Raw genomic sequence first — 19,184 nt, 5'->3', positions numbered from 1 at the left:
TACGCTGATTTTTTCCACATATTACGCAGATTCTTTTTCACATTTTCTGCGGTTATTCAGACTGAAAATCTGCGCAAGTCTGCGGAATTACGCTAGCCTTCCTGTTCTTACATCGGAGCGACTGAAGAGCGTTCCACATTCAAATTAACGGGTTGTTATCAACCTCTGAGGATTCATTTGAATCCGGTGTGCTGGAGCAGGGAAACATCTAAAACATGCAGGACAGGGGCTCACAAGGACCAGGATTGAACACCCCTGACCTAGACAGTCACCCCTGACCTAGACAGTCCCAGTTACAACAGTTCCCCATAGGGGCACCTTTGAAAATGGTGGGGGTGGACGTAATGGGGCCCTTCCCAGTTTCAGAAAGGGGTAATAAGTAGGTGTTGAAGGTAATGGACTATTTCACCAAATGGCCGGAAGCATACGCCCTCCCTGACCAGGAAGCGGAGACGGTCGTTGACGCTTTACTGGGCAGGCTGATCAGCAGGTTTGGGGTGCCTGAGTTGATTCACAGCCACCAGGGAAGGAACTTTGAGTCACAGGTGTTTGCGGAAATGTGCCAACGACTGGGGATGGAGAAGACCCGCACCACCCCGCTTCACCCTCAGAGCGACGGTCTGGTGGAGCGATTCAACTGGACCATAGCGCAACAGTTGGCCATAGTGACAGCAAACGACCAGAAGTATTGAGACACTCACCTTTCCCTGCCCCTGGTCCTCATAGCTTGTCGGTCAGCTGTCCAGGACTCCATCGGCTGCTCACTGGCTATTTTCATACTGGGTAGGGAGTGTTGCACGCCAGCTGAAATGGTGAAACCGCCAGAGGAAACATCAATGCTGGCTGGCCTAGACTACGCCTGAAGGCCACAGGCAGTGTTGGGAAGGATACTTTAAAAACGTATTTCATTACAGCATACAGAATACACAGAGCTGCCAACTCTCACGGTTTTGCCGTGTGACACAGGCATTTCAACCATTTCTCACGCTCTCACGCCACACCTTGTATATGTCACGCTGAAAAGGCAACGCCAAACAAATAGCCAATCTAACGTTGTAAACAGTAGCGGACGACGCGAAGGTTAACGGGGTGAAGCAACATTGACGCGCCAACAGCCATGTAAACTCGCCTCGTGTCTCCCCGCACTCCATGGCGCGAGTTCGGTAGGTTTTTGAAAAGGTTGGCAGCCCTGGAATACATGCCCAAAAATGTATTTGTAAATTTATTCTAAATACTTGGATTACTTCCACATTGAATTGCGTTTTATAAGTGCAGGAATGCTGCCATCAAATCCTGTTTACTAAACTGCGTTTCCCGATAACGATGGATCAGTTGTTACGAGGGTTCCAGACTAGCAATATAACGAACCATCGTTACCTATTTCTTACGTGCGTTTCCCAAACACGATCGTAAGGAGAACCCTCGTACGTGTCTCTTAAGAACTACTTGAGAGTGGATGAGAGGCATGCTTTGGCCAACCAATATGGTACGTGAGTTTGCATCCCCGTGCATGTGATGGCCACGCATTGGCTTAGCCAATAGCATTGCAGAAGGAAAGAACGAGAGGCAATAGGTGCGTTCGACTTCATGCAGCGCCGGGGTCGGCTGCAGGCGGCTGCAGACTGCTGACTTGAAGCAGCCAATGGCATTCTCAGCTTTAAGGCAGCCGACTGCAGCCGACTGTCGGCGCTGCCGGCGCTGCATGAAGTCTAACGCGCCTAATGACATGATCCGATGTAGTTGTCTAAGTAGGCTAGTGTATAGAAACCACCCGATAAAAGTTCTGGGAAATGCAATGGAGTTACCTTAATGTATTTAGAGAGTGAATAAACTCGTGAAACAGATAAGTATTGTAATGTAACGGTGCCCTAAGTTAAACAGCACGTGGCTATGGCCTTGAAATTTGCCATTATCCAATCAACTTTCGTTTTTTGCTGGGTTTTGTAACGCTATGATTTTTGTAAAGGAAGAAACCGGTAGGCTACTGTTAGCAAATTGCAAATTAGCCTGAATTGTTGCGAATGACACACACAACCTGCGTGTCCCACAGAGGTTGCGGCCAACGTTGAGTGAGTGAGTTGTCATGATGATTACTATTAGCTACAGCTCCTGATTGGATCTTTCGATTGGACACAAAAGATAGAAACCAAGTAGGAAAACAATATAGGCGTGAAACCACAAACCAACGAAAACTCGCTTGGATCATGATTGAATTAGAATATTGATTTAGGCTTTGGTCCAAATTGTATTGCGTCTGGGTCCGGATCTGGACCGCGGTCAGGCGGGCACCTCTCTCTCCTGTTTTACTCCATTCTTGTGTGACGATACCTGTAGTTCAGCAACTAGTTAGTCAAGCTACAGTATTAGGTTAGAATCAGAATCAGAATTAGAATGGGATTTATTCGCCATGAAAGTTTGCACAGACACGGAATTTGCTTTGGCAGGAAGGTGCATACAGTAAACATATAGGAATCTTAAATTTAAATATGTGGTCTAACTATACTAAGGATACATAAACTAGCAGTACTAAGTGGAATAAAATTAAAATAAAATAGAATATACAATAAAGTAGAATATAAGTTGCCAATTTACAATATAAAATACAAATATTACAGGAGTTGAGTGTAGTGCAAAAAGTTTTTAAGGACATTCAGTCAGTGTGAGCTTTGGCCTTGTTGAGGAGGCCAACAGCGGAAGGGAAAAAACTGTTTGTATGGCGTGAGGTTTTGGTCCTGATGGACCGCAGCTTTCTGCCGGAGGGGAGGGACTGAAACAGGGAATGTCCAGGGTGGGAGGAGTCAGCCACAATCTTCTTTGACCATCTCACGGTCCTCGAGGTGTGCAGGTCCTCGAGGGAAGGCAGATTGCAGCCATTTACCTTCTCTGCAGTGCGGATGATACGCTGCAGCCTGCTCTTGTCCTTGGCAGTGGCAGCAGCGTACCAGGTGGTGATGGAGGAGGTGAGGGTGCTCCACGCACAATATCTGGTTAGCGAGCACACGTTGAGCCTCGTTGGCGCTAGCCTGAGGGGGCATGTAGATGCCGACCAGTATGAATGAAGCAAACTCACGTGGCGAGTAAAAAGGTTTACAGTTAATGATTCCTGAACAGGAGAACAGTGCTGCAGAATCACTGCACATCTTCACACCAGCCACTGTTAATGTAAAAACAAATACCACCACCTTTCGTTTTGCCAGAGAGCACAGGGTCACGATCCGCTCTCAGCAGTTTGAAACCCGCTAGCTGTAGCGCAGAGTCTGGGATCAGTTCACTCAGCCATGTCTCCGTAAAGCACAAAATGGAAGATGAATGAAAGTCTCTGTTTTTCCACACCAGTAGCTGAAGTTCATCCAGTTTGTTGCTCAGTGAACGCACGTTGGAGAGAAATATCCCCGGTAACACTGTACGTGCCCCACGCCGACGGAGTCGCACCAGTGCACCGGCTCGTTTGCCTCTTCTACGGCGCTTCGCTGCTAGGACCAAGCCGAGGGCGGCTTTGACTATAATTCCCACTAATTCTGCCGCTGGAAGCAGAAAAGTGGGAAATAAATCCACAGGAGTTGTAGTCCTGATGTTTAGAAGTTCTTCTCTTGTTAGAGAACCCCGGAAATCTTGGCAGAACACTGAATTATAAGACAAAACAAGACAAAACAGCGCACCTAGCTACTAGCTAATGCCTAATGCTAGCAGTGGCATTAGGCATTTTACTGTTCTAAGTTAGGCGTAGACAGTAACCCACAACTGTCTGTGTATTGTTAGTAAACACCCCAATGCTTATCTATTAACATCCCAGCGAGGGGACACAATATTTTAGTGTGACATGTTTTGAATGTTATAATGTCCAATGCTGTGTGTATATGTATACATATGTGTGATTATTTTGTGTGCATACTGTAAATGTAGTAAAATGTCAAGTTTGTGTTTGAATACAGTACAATGTACAGAATTGTGTAAGTAAGTTTCTGTGTCATGGATGCAAGTGTAGACCCAAAAGCAGACGACTGATGCTCAAAGTATGCGTCCTTCCTTCTTTTCTTGGAAGCAGAAAATATACAAAAAACAGACAAGGATAACCAAGGAACTCTAAAGTACACTGTGGCATGTGAAAAAAACTAAGCACAGAACTGAGAATCCAAGCCACTTAAAAAGCACAGAACAAACAAGGCACCGGTGAAAACAATGTCCTAATAAGAACAGGGGCCTGTTCCATAAAGGCCGCTCAAAAAAGGAGACCTAAAGTCCTATACCAGACTTGAATACGTTTAATTCGTGTAATTTCAGCTCACGCAATCCTACTAATTCAAGTCAGATTTAAGTAGTCAAGCTAATTGCGCGTGCACCCAATTCTTAAACAGCCCAAGAGGTAAAACATGGATCATACAATCCACCACGGCAAATGCAATGCACACGGCCACGTGACTTCTTCCCGTTAGGGTCAGTGTTACAGGAACGTCTGCTTCAGCACCAAGTCACGCTAAGCCTGACAGTTAGTCTGACCCTGACCAGACTAGTTTTGCAGCCTAAGTTGCCATAGTAACCGAGTTGGAACTACGTTGAGCTGGCTTTATGGAACCGAATGAACTAGAAATGAGTCCGACTAACTGACATAAGTCTGGTTTATTCGGTAAACTCGCTTTATGGAACAGGCCTCAGATTAACAGAACCAAAACCAAGAAAACACAGCGAAGGCCTCTGGTGGCCAACAAAGGGTCACAACCCTGACAGGCTGAATTCAGAGAGTTCAGAAACAGGAATGATCAACTGTATAAAAATATCTTGTGATTAAGTGCATACAAATAATAAAAAGGTCAAATTAAAATCTTTACGTTTACAACAGAAGGGAAGCAAACAATAGATGTTTTAGTAATTATTGTCTGAGATAACCATTTGCCGTCCATTGTAGTACTGTATAGAGATTATATCTTACCAAAAACCAAGCACAATCAATCATTTAAACGTGAAATGAAACACAATAATTTAATGCAATTATCTTTAATCATGAATTTCTTTCAAGATTATCAAGAGACAACAATGGATAAAATAATCTGATTGTTGGAAGAATCAGTTATAGATTCAGCATGACCTTCTGGTACAGTATTGGTATTTCCAGCGACGATCTCTGAAAGTACACAAGACAAACAGACATTTTGTTCCTCTTAGTTTTGTAGTCAATTCATCCTTTGCTGAAGGTTGTTTAATCCAAAAGCAAAAATATGACACATATACAGTAGATACACACACACACACACACACAGAGAAAATACTTGGAATCTGTGACATTAGCATACAGTACCAATGAATAATCATACTCACTCATGCTTGTTTTCATGGTAGCTTTCAGCTCCAATCAGGTAGGTATTTGGTGGGACATCAAAAGCGAAGGCCTCATCAAATGAGTTTACGTAGTTTGTCCACTGGCAGGTATCAGTACAGAAGTTGCTGGCTCCACAGCAGGTGAACTTCCATCTGTACAATGGTGGAAATTAAGTTTGAATTATGATATATGTTTTGTATTGACCTTGCAATTCACATTATAGGGTTGTTCAACAAAAACAGTGCCTCCGTCAACCGTGTCACCTCTAGGAAGATTTTACACCATTCAATCCCCAAATGTCTCTAAATGTCACCATCATTGTAAAGCCCTAGTTATTTTGTTTGATTTGACAGTCATTTCTTGAAGATTTGTATTTGTTTCATGTGATTAGTGATTCATTTACATCTCACCTTCTGTCCTCATGCTTGTTCTCATGATAGCTGTGCATCCCTGTGATGACCTGAGAGGTTGGACATTGGTAGCTCAAAGGTTTGTCGAAGCCATTTACGTAGGAAGATGTGAAGCAGGTAGTTGCTGAGTCAAACGTGGCTTTGCACCTGAAGTCCCACACACGGTCTTCATGTTTGTTGTGATGCTCACTAAAATTGGATAAATACATTACAATGCACCAATTAATAGTTGAATTTATACGAAAACAAACAGTTATGCAGGTTGACGGTTTTATTGTTGCCCAACGAAATTTGTCCAGAATGAAATTGCAATAACCTAAATCCAAAATACAGAGCTAAACCACAATTTAATTTCTCAAAATGGAAAATTGTAAGTCTGAATCAACAGTAACTCTGTAATATGCAACAGCTTGCTATGGTTTGAGAAAGGGTTAGGGTTAACTTAGCACTGCAGCAGTAAAAAGCACACTTTGATTTGGAAATCTGTGCTTGTGAGTCAGTGCAGAATTCAGGTTTTGCAGAAGATTGGTTGTACGGTATGTAAGGAATCACCTCGCTATGTGAGAGATAGATTGTCCTGAATGGCAATTAAAGAATAACGGCTCGTCATGGTTGTTCTGCCAGCGGAGGTCTGCAACACAAAAACAATGGCACAAGAAAAACGTAATTGATTACCGTAGTAATCAGCACCTCCTCCTTTTAAAAAAAGATTTCTGACCACACACAGAAAATTTAAGTCCACATTTTGAGTTGCTATCTGCTACACATATGCTCAGGCTTTAATCCTCAACCTCACACGTGACATAAAGCATACCTTTTCCGTTGACCAACACACCAGCAAGAAGCAGAATAAAGACGTTGGCTCTCTTCATGGCTTTTCAGAGGGTTTTGAGGAGAAAAAACTCAAATCAGCAAGGTTGGTGCTCAATTTATAGACAGACGCAATCTGTGTCCTTGCTGAACGTTAGGCAACATACGTGTGAAATCTCAATGTTTGAGCAGGTGCATTGCAGGTGCAATTCAAGTTATACTGAACTGAAAAAAACATACAACAATTTCAATGATTTTACTGAGTTACAGTAAAATATAAGGAAATCAGTCAATTGAAATCCTAATCTATGAATTTCACATGATTGGGCGGCGGCTCAGCCATGGGTTAGCTTGGAAGGGCGTAGGCCCATCCATCCGCAAGGATGAAGGATCCGGATGTGGAGATCCTGGGCTGGCATGCTTACATGTGGTCTGCAGTTGTGAAGCTGGTTGGACATACTGCTAACTTCTCTACAACAACGTTGGAGGCAGCTTATGGTAGAGAAATTAACATTCAATTCTCTGGCAACAACTCTGGTGGACATTCCTGTAGTCAGCATTTCAAGGGGCGGCAGGGTGGTCCGAGTGGTTAAAGCGTTGGACTAGTGACTGAAAGGTTGCTGATGCAGGCAACAGGCCAGCCCCAAGACAGAAGAGGTGGTACGACTTTTTTCAAAAGGTATGTAAAATGACCAAAGATCACTGAAAAACATTGATGTATTCTGATGGCCTATGAAAGATTACTGAATTGCCAGAAAAACCAGTCACAGTATGGGACCTTGACAATGAGAATGAACAGCAACTTCAGTGTAGTGTACGGTGGCCGACATGTGCAAACCCGCTGCACCTTAAGAAAACACATGCAAATAGACAAAACACAAGCAAATTAAAAAAAACATCTTCATGAATTTGACAACACATGCGCAGCACAAAAACACACAAAAACATAATTCAAGCCTAAACCATGCTACGGAACGTTCGCGCAAATACAAGCAATTCAATCGGGACCAAGACGGACATTTTTACACCAACGTTGTCTATGTAGTGCAAATATTCAAGTTTAAATATATATGAGAGAGAACAATGGTTGTCCTCGCCAAAAGGCTTGAGCACACCCAATAAATATATGTGAGATTACAAAAAATTGTGGCATTTGGCAAAGGCAAGCATGCTTAATAAATACATATGTGAGATAACATAGTGTGTGCCTTGCTAATGCAAGCACACCCAAAAAAATAATACTTAAGATAACAGTGTGTGCCTTGCTGATGCAAGCACAGCCAACGAGAATGCGAGAGATGACAGCGTGCCTTGCAGCTGTGGAGGAATGAAATCTATGCTGCTAATCTATGCTGCTATTTCATGTTCTATGTCTCTGTTACATAAAAAGACAATCAATACTTCAGATATACCAAAATGTGTAATTACAATGCTGAACATGTACTCCAGATATAATCAATGCTTCAGATAAAATAAGTGATGATAATGATGAACATATATTCCAAACATATGATGAAGTACCAGCATGTGACTATGTCTGAGAGAAGCGGAGAAAGGGGTAATTCTCAAGAGAATGTATCTTTTCGTGAGAAGAGGACTGCAATAAGTCAGCATACTGACGGGGGACGAGAGGACCACACCATGACCGCACCATGGGACAAGGAGAGGGTACAATGGGCCTGACAACTCTTGAGTCAACACTAATGAAAGGTACATTAGGTCACACAACTCTGTGGGTCTAGAGGAGGAGACAGAACCGGTTTTAGGCGGTGGAGGATGTATCCCTTTGCTCGGAGGATGTATCCTTTTGCACCCGATCAACATCATCAGACCTCTAGGTCATCTGACCTCTGCCCCCCCTACTCCCCCCCCCCAAATTTGTACCTCAACAAAGCACACCCAATAAAGAAATAAATATATGTGTGAGATAAGATAGTGTGCCTTGCTGACACAAGCACACCCAATTAAATCGCTGTTATGCAAAGAGTGTCAAGGCCACGGTCGTGCCCCCATTGTTTAGTCCTGTTTTTCGCTACCCTGTTGTTTCCTTGTGTTCTGTCTTATGGTCTTGTTGATTTCTGCGTTCGTTTCTGTTCGCTCGTTAGTGTTATTGTGTCCACCTGTGTCTTGTTTGGCTGTCTATTTAGGTTCCTATTTTGTGTCCTGTCCTTGTCTTGACCTTGTCATAATGACCTGTCAGTACCCAGCCTTTTCCCAGTTTGAGAAGATTAAACGATTTGTTTCTTGGAATCCTGTCTGCCTCTCTCCCTGAATTTGGGTCCTCCCCTGCACTGTGACAAAGAGTTCAAGTTCAATATTTTATTGTCAGATGCATAGAACAACACAGGGTCAGACTGGGCACTGAAATTCTTAGGACAAGACAACGCAAAGCAACCTGGCATAACATATAAGTGTGGCTCGGTAAAAGTAAGACTGGACAGTAATATCAAGATTATTTATATTTATTTGTGGGTTTTTATGCCCTGACTGCACCCAGTAAGAAAAGTATTAATCTTTAAGCTAGCGGATGTCATACTTCTTTCTTATACTGACTCTTATTCTGCAAATTTAACCAAATGTATGAAAAGAATAAACAAACCATACTCCAACCTAGAGCAACCTAGATCTCAAACCTAATGCTCGGGACACACTAAACTATTTTTTTGATCTTATAAGATCTTTAAACTGTGAGAGACCACACACATGAAGACAAAAAATCCTAGATTTAGCCATTTTGCTCCTACAGTGTGTGGTGTGCCATGATTTGACAAAGACAGGACACCACACACAAAGAGATTTCCAACCAGTGTCCCGACTGTTAACACGAGAAATCTGAAGTTGACCTGAAAATGAGTTGGGCCTTTGGGACATCATAGATGATCTGTTAAGTATAAAGACAACAGTGTGTGAATGTGAAGGACAGCCGATGAACCTTTATTTATGTCACCTTGGCTGTGTATTTCACTTTTGTAGGTCTATACAAGGAAGATGACCGCTCAACAAATTGGCATCACAATATATTTGCACGAGAACCTGTCACTTAATAACTGCTACCTCCAATCACTGTACATACTGTACTGTCACTATACATACTGTCCTGTCACTATACATTCTGTCCTGTCACTGTAGGCTACATATACGTTGAGCCTGGCACCATACTGTCATGCTTTTTTAATATGGCATCATGGTCTTGGGGAAACTCTGTTTCGTTTTTATTATTTACAACCATATGTATTTGAAAATGACAATAAAATACACTTGACTTGAATAGTAACAACAGGTGTATATTGCCAACAACTGCGCATTGCCTCTTACATTAAGGAATGTTAAGTTGGCAGTAAAACCTAATCGCGCACAATATTGAGGCAATCGCAATCGCAGTGCAAGGGAAGTTCACAAAACTCCAAGCCAGACAGCCAGACAGCCTGATATTACTGCATGTATTTGTCTCTGCACCCCTTTTTAGTATTGCAATTGTGAACACCAACTTCATACTAATACCTAACTAGCTAACCAACATTGTATTTTGATAGTAGCTCGCAGGAGCTTCCTGTGCGTGTCCACTGCAGCGAGCGAATCGCTTGCCATCGCTTGCCTTCCCACAGTTCACCACGCTCGGGGGCGTTTCAAACAGATTAATGTAGAATGTAGTTCTTTAAAGTCACTGTTGTAGTTGTCATGGCCAAGTGTGCAGACTTGGGTTTACGTAGTTGCAACATCGATCAAAATACAACTTGTTTACAAAATATAAAACTGTTTAATACTGTAGACATACACGCTGACATGTGTAAAAAAACGTTTTACTATATTCCTCAATCTCTGGTAATCTGCCGATACGATAGGGAGTTCCAGCCCGGCTAGCTAACTAAACTAGTTAGGACAGAACGAAGTTACGTAATGTGACTAAACTGAATTTGAAAGGACAAGCACCCACAACTTCGGCAAACCTTGCGCCATGCATCGTTTTTTTGTATTAACATCTCTGTACGAATACAGATATGTATCGTACAGGACTGGGTAAGCAGCCACACAAACAATTAGTTTCTCCTCCAGCTTGAAACCTAGAAAGCTACAAATGTTTACCATGGTTTCTACGTTACGAGAAACAAGAAAACACTCCGATTGGCCATCGCTAGCGAAAATCGCTCCTCATTAGCATAAAGTTGAGAAAATCTCAACTCGAATCGCTTGAATCGCGTCGCGTCGCTACCCACAATGCACCACGCAAGCGATTCGCCTGACTCCATAGAAAATGAATGGAAAACTTGTTGTCGCTCGCATCGGTCGCTGCAGTGGACACGCACTGTTAGGCGTTTCCGGGCGGAAACTTCCTCTCTCTCAAGGTTATTGCCCTGGCACCATGATGTCGGGGTATCAACCTCCTCTCTGTAGACTGACTCTTCAGTCAGAGATGAGGCCCACAATGGTTGTGTCGTCAACAAACTTAACGAGGAGGTTGGAACTGTCCGTTGCCGCACAGTCATGTGTGAACAAGGATAACAGGAGAGGGCTAAGCACACAGCCCTGGGGGGTGTCTGTATTGGTGATCAGTGTGAATGAGTTGTGGTCACCGATTCTCACCACTTGTGGCCTCCTCGTCAGGAAGTTGAAGATCCACTTGCATAGGGAGGTGCTTAGTACCCGGTCCTCAAGCTTGGAGACAAGTCTGTAGGGGATGATGATATTGACTGCTGAGCTGTAGTCAATGAACAGCATCCTCACATACATATTCCCTTCGTCCAGGTGGGAGAGAGCGGTGTGCATAGTCAGTGCGATGGCATCGTCTGTAGACCTGTTGGACCGGTATACAAACTGCATAGGGTCCAGGGTGGGAGGCAGTGAGGAGCAAATTAATGATTTGTCTAAATGTAAAATGTAAGTAGGCTACATCCATGAAAACTCTTGTCTTTCTCCATTTTAAAGTTTTTTTGTGAAGGACTTTGTGACCTGGTTCTGCAAAAGTTGCTATACACCAAATACACTTTAAACATTAACTGGTGCCATTGACAGATGATTAAACTGGCAGGCAAAGTCCTAAAGTTACGTCAGCCAGATTCTTAAATAATAATTTCCAGTTTAAACTTTCATCTGTTGACAGATGGCGTTAATATTAAAGGGTAGTGCCTGATAATATTGCCAGCCTGATCCTAATCAGGTCTTTCTGTGATGTTTCTTAACCCTGTAGGACCCGGTTTAAAATTACACCTCACCTTTCGCTCTCCCAAAAACATTTGCAAATAAGATTTATTTTTAAAGACCACATTTACATAGCCAATGGATCCTATTGTCTTGCCTTGCAATGCTGTTTCAAAAAAAAGAAATGAGCAATTAAAAAGCTAAAAGTCACGTCGTAATTTTACAACAAAGGGTCTTATAATAATTAACAGTTTAACCTTTCATCTGTTGAGAGATGGTGTTATCATTTAAGGGTGGTGCCTGATCATATCGCAAACCTGATCCTAATCAGGTCTTTCTGTGGTAGTTTCCAAGAACCATATCTGAGTCTGTGTATTTGGGTGTGTGTCTGTGACACATTCACTCAGTGGCGAAAATCTGCTATCAATTTTGGGGGGGACAATTATATGACATTTTCTCAAGAGCAATTCCAGAGGGGGACACCAAAATGACTGCTGTAACACATAGCCTACATTGTAATAAGTTAAATGTATATTATCAATATGATTACAATTTCCTTATGTTTACAGTGATTTATTGGGGGGGACAAATCCTATTTTTCCCAGGATTGGGGGGCCGTGTCCCCCCTGCCCCCCCCGGGATTTCTGCCTATGCATCCACTACTTCTCTACAAGAAGGTGGTAGATGTGGGCAGGGACAACTCTATTTAATGGATTTCGTTTATTGTATAGCTGTTATCTGGAAAAATCTGTCTGGTGAGGAACATCACAACTTTTGCTACTTATTTACAACGGCCCTGTAAGTAGCTATATTAGTTTTTTTTTAAATGTTTTATTATGAAGACCTTCCACTTTGCTAAATAATTGCTGCCTTTTTCATGGAAGCAGAAAGCCAGTGTTCATACTTTATTGTTGTCTATATATTTGAATATCATCTTTTGTCATTTTAGTAGGTGGACTGGATATGCGTGTTTTAAACTTTTTGTACCTAAATCAATAACTTGGACCATGGTTAGTTAATAGGTCAAATATGTGCCACCCTGTAGTTTTGTATAATCGTGAATTGAGTGACTTATGGAAATGTCATAAATCCTAATAACATGGCATTTCAACATGACAGCAAAATACAACGTGTTGGCCTATCTAATTGGCAAATTTATGCAATCCATTTAACTTAACAGCAATTTTCTTCTTTTTTTAAGTTCAGACAAAACCACACCAAAAATGGCCATGCTGTGTATCTAGCCATCTTCATAATATTAATGAGTAAATTAACGAACAAAACTGAATGGCATGAATGCACTATAGCTCTTCCTTATTAAGAATAATGTATTGTTGGGGCTTTTGACAAGACAATACATTGCTAGCTGTTGTACGCGCACATTGTTGTATAGTTCATTGAAATGCAATGAGCAGTTTAAAATACTTGATTCTGGCCGGTTGATGATTTGTTACTTTCCAAAGCTACAGGTGTTTCCATGCTGAAAGGCTGTAATCACCATTTGGTTATCAGAAAAACAAAAACCCTTTATGTTAGCCTTCAGAGTGAATGCCAAAATACATTTTAAATATCTGGAGTTGTCTATAGACACGTTGTTGGCACAGGTGAAACATTTTAGATGAGTTGAGAAAATGCTAGATTTCTTTTTCGATAAAATATAGATTCCTGTAATATGTATTAATGTGTTCCATTTCTTTTGAAGATTCACATCACATCAAGAATGTCATACCTTTCACCCATCTTAGTTATTGGAGGACAAGGAGGTTCTGCCTTTGACTTCAGTGGTACCAACAGTGGAGCAACACTGAAAAAGATATGGGTGTGGGTTGTGAGCTCGCGGGTGAAGGCTTTGAAGATTTGGCTTACTGATGGTCAAAACCAAGAATTTGGAAATCCTGCAGGTGATTTTTCTGAATTTGAGTTCAAAGATGGAGAGCATATCACCAAGCTTTCACTGTGGGGAAATGGTGCTGGAACACGTTTGGGTGCTATAAAATTCCGAACAAGTTCCTCACGGGAGTTCTCTGCTCAAATGACAGAATGGGGGCTGAAAACTGAGTACCCTATTGATGTTGGCTCTGGGATCTGCATTGGACTTTGTGGAAGGTCTGGTTCAGACATTGATGCCTTAGGTTTCAAATTTATTAATACCATCAAGTCTACCAAATTGAAGAATGTCCAGTATCCCACACTTCATGATGTAATACCACAGGTGGCTGTTGAGGAAATCAAGTCCATGACCTACGAAAACAAATCTACTGTCACTCAAGAATACAAACTGGAAACATCTAAAAAGATCACCAAAAAGTCATCGTGGTCTGTGACCAACAAGTTAGAAACAAGCTTTAACTTTGAGGTGAAAGCAGGAATTCCAGAGGTAATAGACGTATCTACTGGATTTCGCTTCACAGTGGGAACAGAAAGCAAACATACCTTAGAAGAAGAGACATCCACTACTGAGACTCTGTCTTTTCCGGTTAGTGTTCCTGCTGGGAAGACCGTACATGTTGACGTCACTATTGGTAGAGTTACAGTTGATCTCCCTTACACTGCCACAGTGGAAATTACCTGCCTCAATAACAGTGTTCTGAAGTTTAACACCAGTGGAACCTACTATGGTCTCACTTACACAGATGTAAAAGTAGTTACAAAGTAAAAAACTTACTGTAAGTCGCTATGGATAAGAGCGTCTGCTAAAATGTAAATGTAAAATTCTTAAACTGTTGCGTAGGCAGATTCACAATGATTTATGTGATGGCCATTTGATAGGTTGTTGTATAAGTCATAAGAATAATTTCTATGTCTAAAATAGTTATCTGAGGACAAATCAATGTCATCAAAGAAACCATAGTTTAAACTGATGTGTATAACTTGTGAAAGAGACCATGGGACAACATGGGGAACTATTTGATTACGTTTGAAGAATGGTGACTTTTAGGGAAGTCAAGCATATTTTTACAGTTTTCCAAACACATTTTTAATGAATTTTTTTCTGTTTTTCAAAATGACATAAATCGTTGATTTCAATGTGTAATGATATCACCCCGCAAAAAATCTGTATAAATAGAATACAATCAACTACAAAAAAAACATTGCTTTTTGAAATGACGTGTCAAATCCTAAAGTCCGCTGTTGCAGTAGAACTTCTGAGGGTGTATAAAATCCTGTTCATATCAATGTTACTTCATGTAAGACAACTAGAAAATTGATAGGCAATTTCACCTCTATGATTTCAGTCATTAAAAGAAGTGCTTGACCAAATTGTATTTGGTGTTTGAGCCTTCGTGCTTGCCTTGTGTATCAGTTAAAAAAGTGTGGTGTGGCTGAGTTTCCACAGCATGTGGAAGTCTACTCAGTTGCTGTTCTAATCATTTTGTAAAACAATCCATCAATAAAATCTAGCAATTCAAATTTTCTTTGTGATATTTTTCTTCATGAAAAGCTAATTTTCCAAAGGACACCTACTTAGTTTTCCAAATTGATCCTAATTTTAGAAATGAACCTGACGTGAGAAGCTTTTCTACTATTGTGGACACCCGTGAAGGTGTTTGTTTATTTTGTCTTTTTCCACAGGGGCAGTTCATAAAAGTGACCACTAAGTGATGCCCTGGAACTACAATTACAATTTGACCATTTATTTCTTTATTAAAGACAACACAGGTGACCATAAGCATGTACACTAGTATGTTTGAATATAGAACTGTATATAGCCTATATGTGTGTATGTATGGGTATGTGTACCGTAGTAACCACGTAGCTCACTCATGCTTTGACCTTGAATGACCCCCAAAAATGACACAATCAGGGACAGGTTTAGCCCAGGTAGGGCATTTATTTAACAGAAAACACAAAAGTATCGTCCAAACATCTCACATGATCCTGGTGTCTCTCTAAGCTGGACAAAAAAGATAACAAGAAGGCGTGTAAGTTTCAATGCGGCTCTCACCTCAATTGCTCCCTCTTGATCCCCTTTACTGGCCGGCTTTTATGCTGTGCCTCGCCCTGATTGGCTGACGAGGCGCAACTGTGGTCCTTGTTAGCTGGCCGGGAAGCGAGAATCTGTAGTACCTCCCCTGGATCACTCGATCACCAGGATTGCCACAGTATGGGATGTACGTCAAAAACAAACAAACACCTTGAGTGATGCGGTATTTTGTTAATCTTGTATATATCGGCTCTGTTCCTTTGTGAAAATGTGTTGTTTAGTTTTTTTCCTTTAGTCCTGTTGGTGTGATTGTGTTTAAAAGAGTGACCCACTTCCTTTCTACATGGCTCCGCTGGGTTGGACGTGCGTATGGTTGGTTAGGTTATCGGGGTCTGGCTGCGGGGGTTTCTAATACATTTTCTTTTTCTGTAGTGAGTGGTTGGTGTGGGGTTTGGCAGTTGAGGCATGTTACTGAATTTGGTTTGTATGTGTGTATTGGCATATCTTAAAGAAAATGCTGTATGGTTCCAGATCTGTATGGTTCCATAGGTGGGTGTGTGTGTTGTGGAGTGCATGGTGTAGGGGCCTGATTATGGGTGAGTGCTTACTAGGGGGATTATTGCCCTCTGCTGGTCTGGGGAGGGAGTTGTGGTTGGAGGTCTGTTTCTGTGATTTGTGGGCAGAGGAACAGGAATGATAGAGAGGTTAGGTTTAGGATTAGAGGTGGGGTGGGGTTTAGATTAAGGTAACCCTATGTGTGTTCTCCCTTTTAGTAGAGGTTCCCCCCAAGCCTGCTTCCAAATATCGTCCTTCTCTCTTCCTACCTCACCCCCCCCCCGCCCAATTCCCAAATATAACACCTCCTCTGCTCTGCAACCCTGATCTTAAACCTCCTTTCACCCCTCCTCTTTCTTTGCACTTATTCATTTATTTAGGTCTTCCTGTAAAAAAAGGAAAATTCCTATTCATGCTTTTCTCTTAAATCTTCCTCCTTCCTTTTTTACTTGGGCCCCTGTGCCATGCACACCGGACACTTACCTTAAACCCCCTCCCAGTCCCAGATCTAAATCTAAACCTCCTTTCAACCCCACCCTCTTTCCTAACTCAAAAATAAGGGGACATCTGGGAGCTAAGTTAACCATGGGTAGGAGGCTACCTGGAGGTAAGACTTGAGGTCAGGGAATGCACTACCTCAACATAAATAAGACAGTTAGTAAATAAGCAAATAGGTAATTCATACGGTAAGGGGAAGACAAAGGGGTAAAGAAGTGCTGACGTAGCAGAAGTGCAGGCTATCCCAACATGCTTTGGAGCCAGGGTTTTCTGTATAATGTGAGTATTCCACAAAAAGGCACACACAAAAACACACACAAATATATATACATGTTTATAATACATTTACAAAGACACACCTTAGTAATCCAACCCTTTGTAATCCCCTATCCGTACAGTCTGTTCATTTCTGGAACCTTAGATCACCAAGAGAGAGCAGTCATCACACCTTGGCAGAGAGGTTTAGATCAGGATCAGTGGAGGGGTTGTGGTTAGGGGTTAGAGGCGTTAGAAAAGGCGTTCCAGGTGGCAGCAGAGTAAAGTTCTGGAGCAGGATCCAGGATAGGGTTGGGGTCAGGGAGGAGGCTAATGCGGACCGTGGGCCAAAACTGGCTTCTGAGCAATAATATCTGTCCCCCCAAATCATTGTGATAATCTGATTTTCTGTTGCCATTTTGCCACCAAAAAGTGAGAAAATGTGTGTTTTTTTTGCATCACTATTTTATTTAAAGCCTAGTTTTTGTTCCAAAACTAGTTCTGACCTAATTTGGAGTGGCAAGGCCATTTTAAAGGTGCAATGCTTTGTCTCGGGTGCCGTCTAATATAATTTTAATTGCAAACATCGACAGCTTCATTGCAGATAATACCCTATATAGCATATAATTCAGTATGGAAGCCACGGAAACACAAATTTTCCCCTCCAAAAATTGGAGAGTAAAACGGAATGCTTATATTACATAAAGCAGTATTTGCACTAAATTAAAATATTATTTTTTTAAACATTTGCATGGGATCACGGGGATAAAGGATACGAGGGAGAGAAATTGGGAGGGAAGGTAAATAGGGTGGGAAGGATCCTACTCCAGGCTGTAAACATGCTGTCTTGGAGAGGGGCTGTGTGTGTTGTTGTTGGAGGAATGGTACGTGTGGAGTTCTTGCAGTGTAAAGTGGTGTAGTGTGTGTGGTGTATGAGGAGTATGATGTACAGTATGTCCAGTGTGTGAGGTATATAAGGTGCATGTGAGGCATGGGGTGTATGTAGTCTGACTACACCACTTAAGATTAAAAGCACCTAGGAACTAAGAAAGGTTTGTTCTGAGATGGAGGAGCAGTGTGTGGGATATCCAAAGGAAGCAGACTAAAAACGATTAAGTAATAAAATAAAGTTGTATTTATTTGTGAGATTAAAGGTATTGGTTCCAATGAAGGTGAGAGTCAATCCAGTCTCCAAAGAGAGTGTCCCACACCTCCTTTGAGCCACTTGACCTATCTGTCAGTGTCAATTTGTGTCGGGCTCAGAGGACACAGGCCAAAAGTCAAACAGAAAATAACATTTGGCGACAAATTATTCACCATTACACCCAAGAAAAAAACAGTACAATCTCCACAGAGAGTTGTCCTATGCCCACGCTTCCAGACAGGAAAGAGCCTGGCATGGACTAGGTGGAAGTGGGGGGTGTGGCATCTTGTGGGTGTCCATTTGTGCTCAGGGTCTCTCATGAATTGTTTTGTGTTGTACTGTTATTAGGTATTTGTTTGATATTCCCATTTGTTAATCTTATTTCTTTTGTCTTCCCAGGGAGGAGGGGAAGCACTTTGTGTGTTAGGCAAGACGCCCTGGGCTTACATCACCCGTAGGGTAACTTCCTTGTCTAAGCACATTAGGTTAGATGGGCCCCCCAATGGTGGAACCAGCTCCCCACCTCCATCAGGGACACTGACTGTCTCCCCACCTTCAAGAAAAGGCTCAAGACGCACTTGTTCCGGGAGTACAACGGCACATAGGAATGCTTGCTTGATTGGACCTGATGTTAGTTTCCTCCAGGATCACAATGACTCTTATTGAGAGACTTTTTGCTCTTGTAGGTTAGTTATAACAAAGTTAACTCTTGAACTCTTGTACTCGCTGTGAAATATTTTACTGTTGATTGTTCTTCTACAGGTACAGTCTTGCACTTTTTGGGGTTCATGTTGTTTTAATTTGTAACTTGTATAACTGCATGCTCTTATGGGTCTTCCCTTTGGCACTTGTTTAGTTTTTCACAATGTATGCTTCATGTTTTGGCTGCTTGCAGTGTTTGGGACTACCTCATTGTCATTGATCAGTGACCTATGCTCTTTTGTAAAGCTCTCTCTTGGAAGTCGCTTTGGATAAAAGCGTCTGCTAAATGCATAAATGTAAATGTAGATCTGGGCGGACCACCCCCTGTATTTTGGTTAGGGTGTTCTGCTCGAGCGCCAGTTTAACAGGTATTGTTTGTTAGGTAGTTAGGACAGGTAAAGGGGTGGGCTGTTTATATTATTATTTTTTGCTTTT

General features: G+C 41.9%; 2 protein-coding genes across 2 annotated transcripts; one reads left to right on the top strand and one right to left on the bottom strand.

The window, feature by feature from the left end:
- Positions 1-4,981: 4,981 nt before the first annotated feature.
- Positions 4,982-6,697, bottom strand: LOC146232720 (hemagglutinin/amebocyte aggregation factor-like). Its single transcript, XM_084690634.1, has 5 exons — positions 6,539-6,697; positions 6,277-6,355; positions 5,725-5,913; positions 5,314-5,466; positions 4,982-5,119 (listed from the first exon to the last, which is right to left on the bottom strand). Exons 1-5 carry the CDS (start codon positions 6,594-6,596, stop codon positions 5,074-5,076), a joined length of 525 nt encoding a protein of 174 aa, XP_084546760.1. The 5' UTR covers positions 6,597-6,697; the 3' UTR covers positions 4,982-5,073.
- A 6,693-nt stretch (positions 6,698-13,390) lies between these two features.
- On the top strand, positions 13,391-15,067 carry LOC146232719 (aerolysin-like protein). The gene has a single exon (XM_084690613.1). It carries the CDS (start codon positions 13,391-13,393, stop codon positions 14,324-14,326), a length of 936 nt encoding a protein of 311 aa, XP_084546739.1. The 3' UTR covers positions 14,327-15,067.
- Positions 15,068-19,184: the final 4,117 nt, after the last annotated feature.

This window comes from Hypomesus nipponensis, chromosome 24 (assembly GCF_054491055.1).
Source record: "Hypomesus nipponensis isolate SF chromosome 24, ASM5449105v1, whole genome shotgun sequence".
Classification (NCBI taxonomy): domain Eukaryota; kingdom Metazoa; phylum Chordata; class Actinopteri; order Osmeriformes; family Osmeridae; genus Hypomesus; species Hypomesus nipponensis.
The sequence above is the reverse complement of the archived record's forward strand: the minus strand, read 5'-3'. Positions and strand labels throughout refer to the sequence as shown.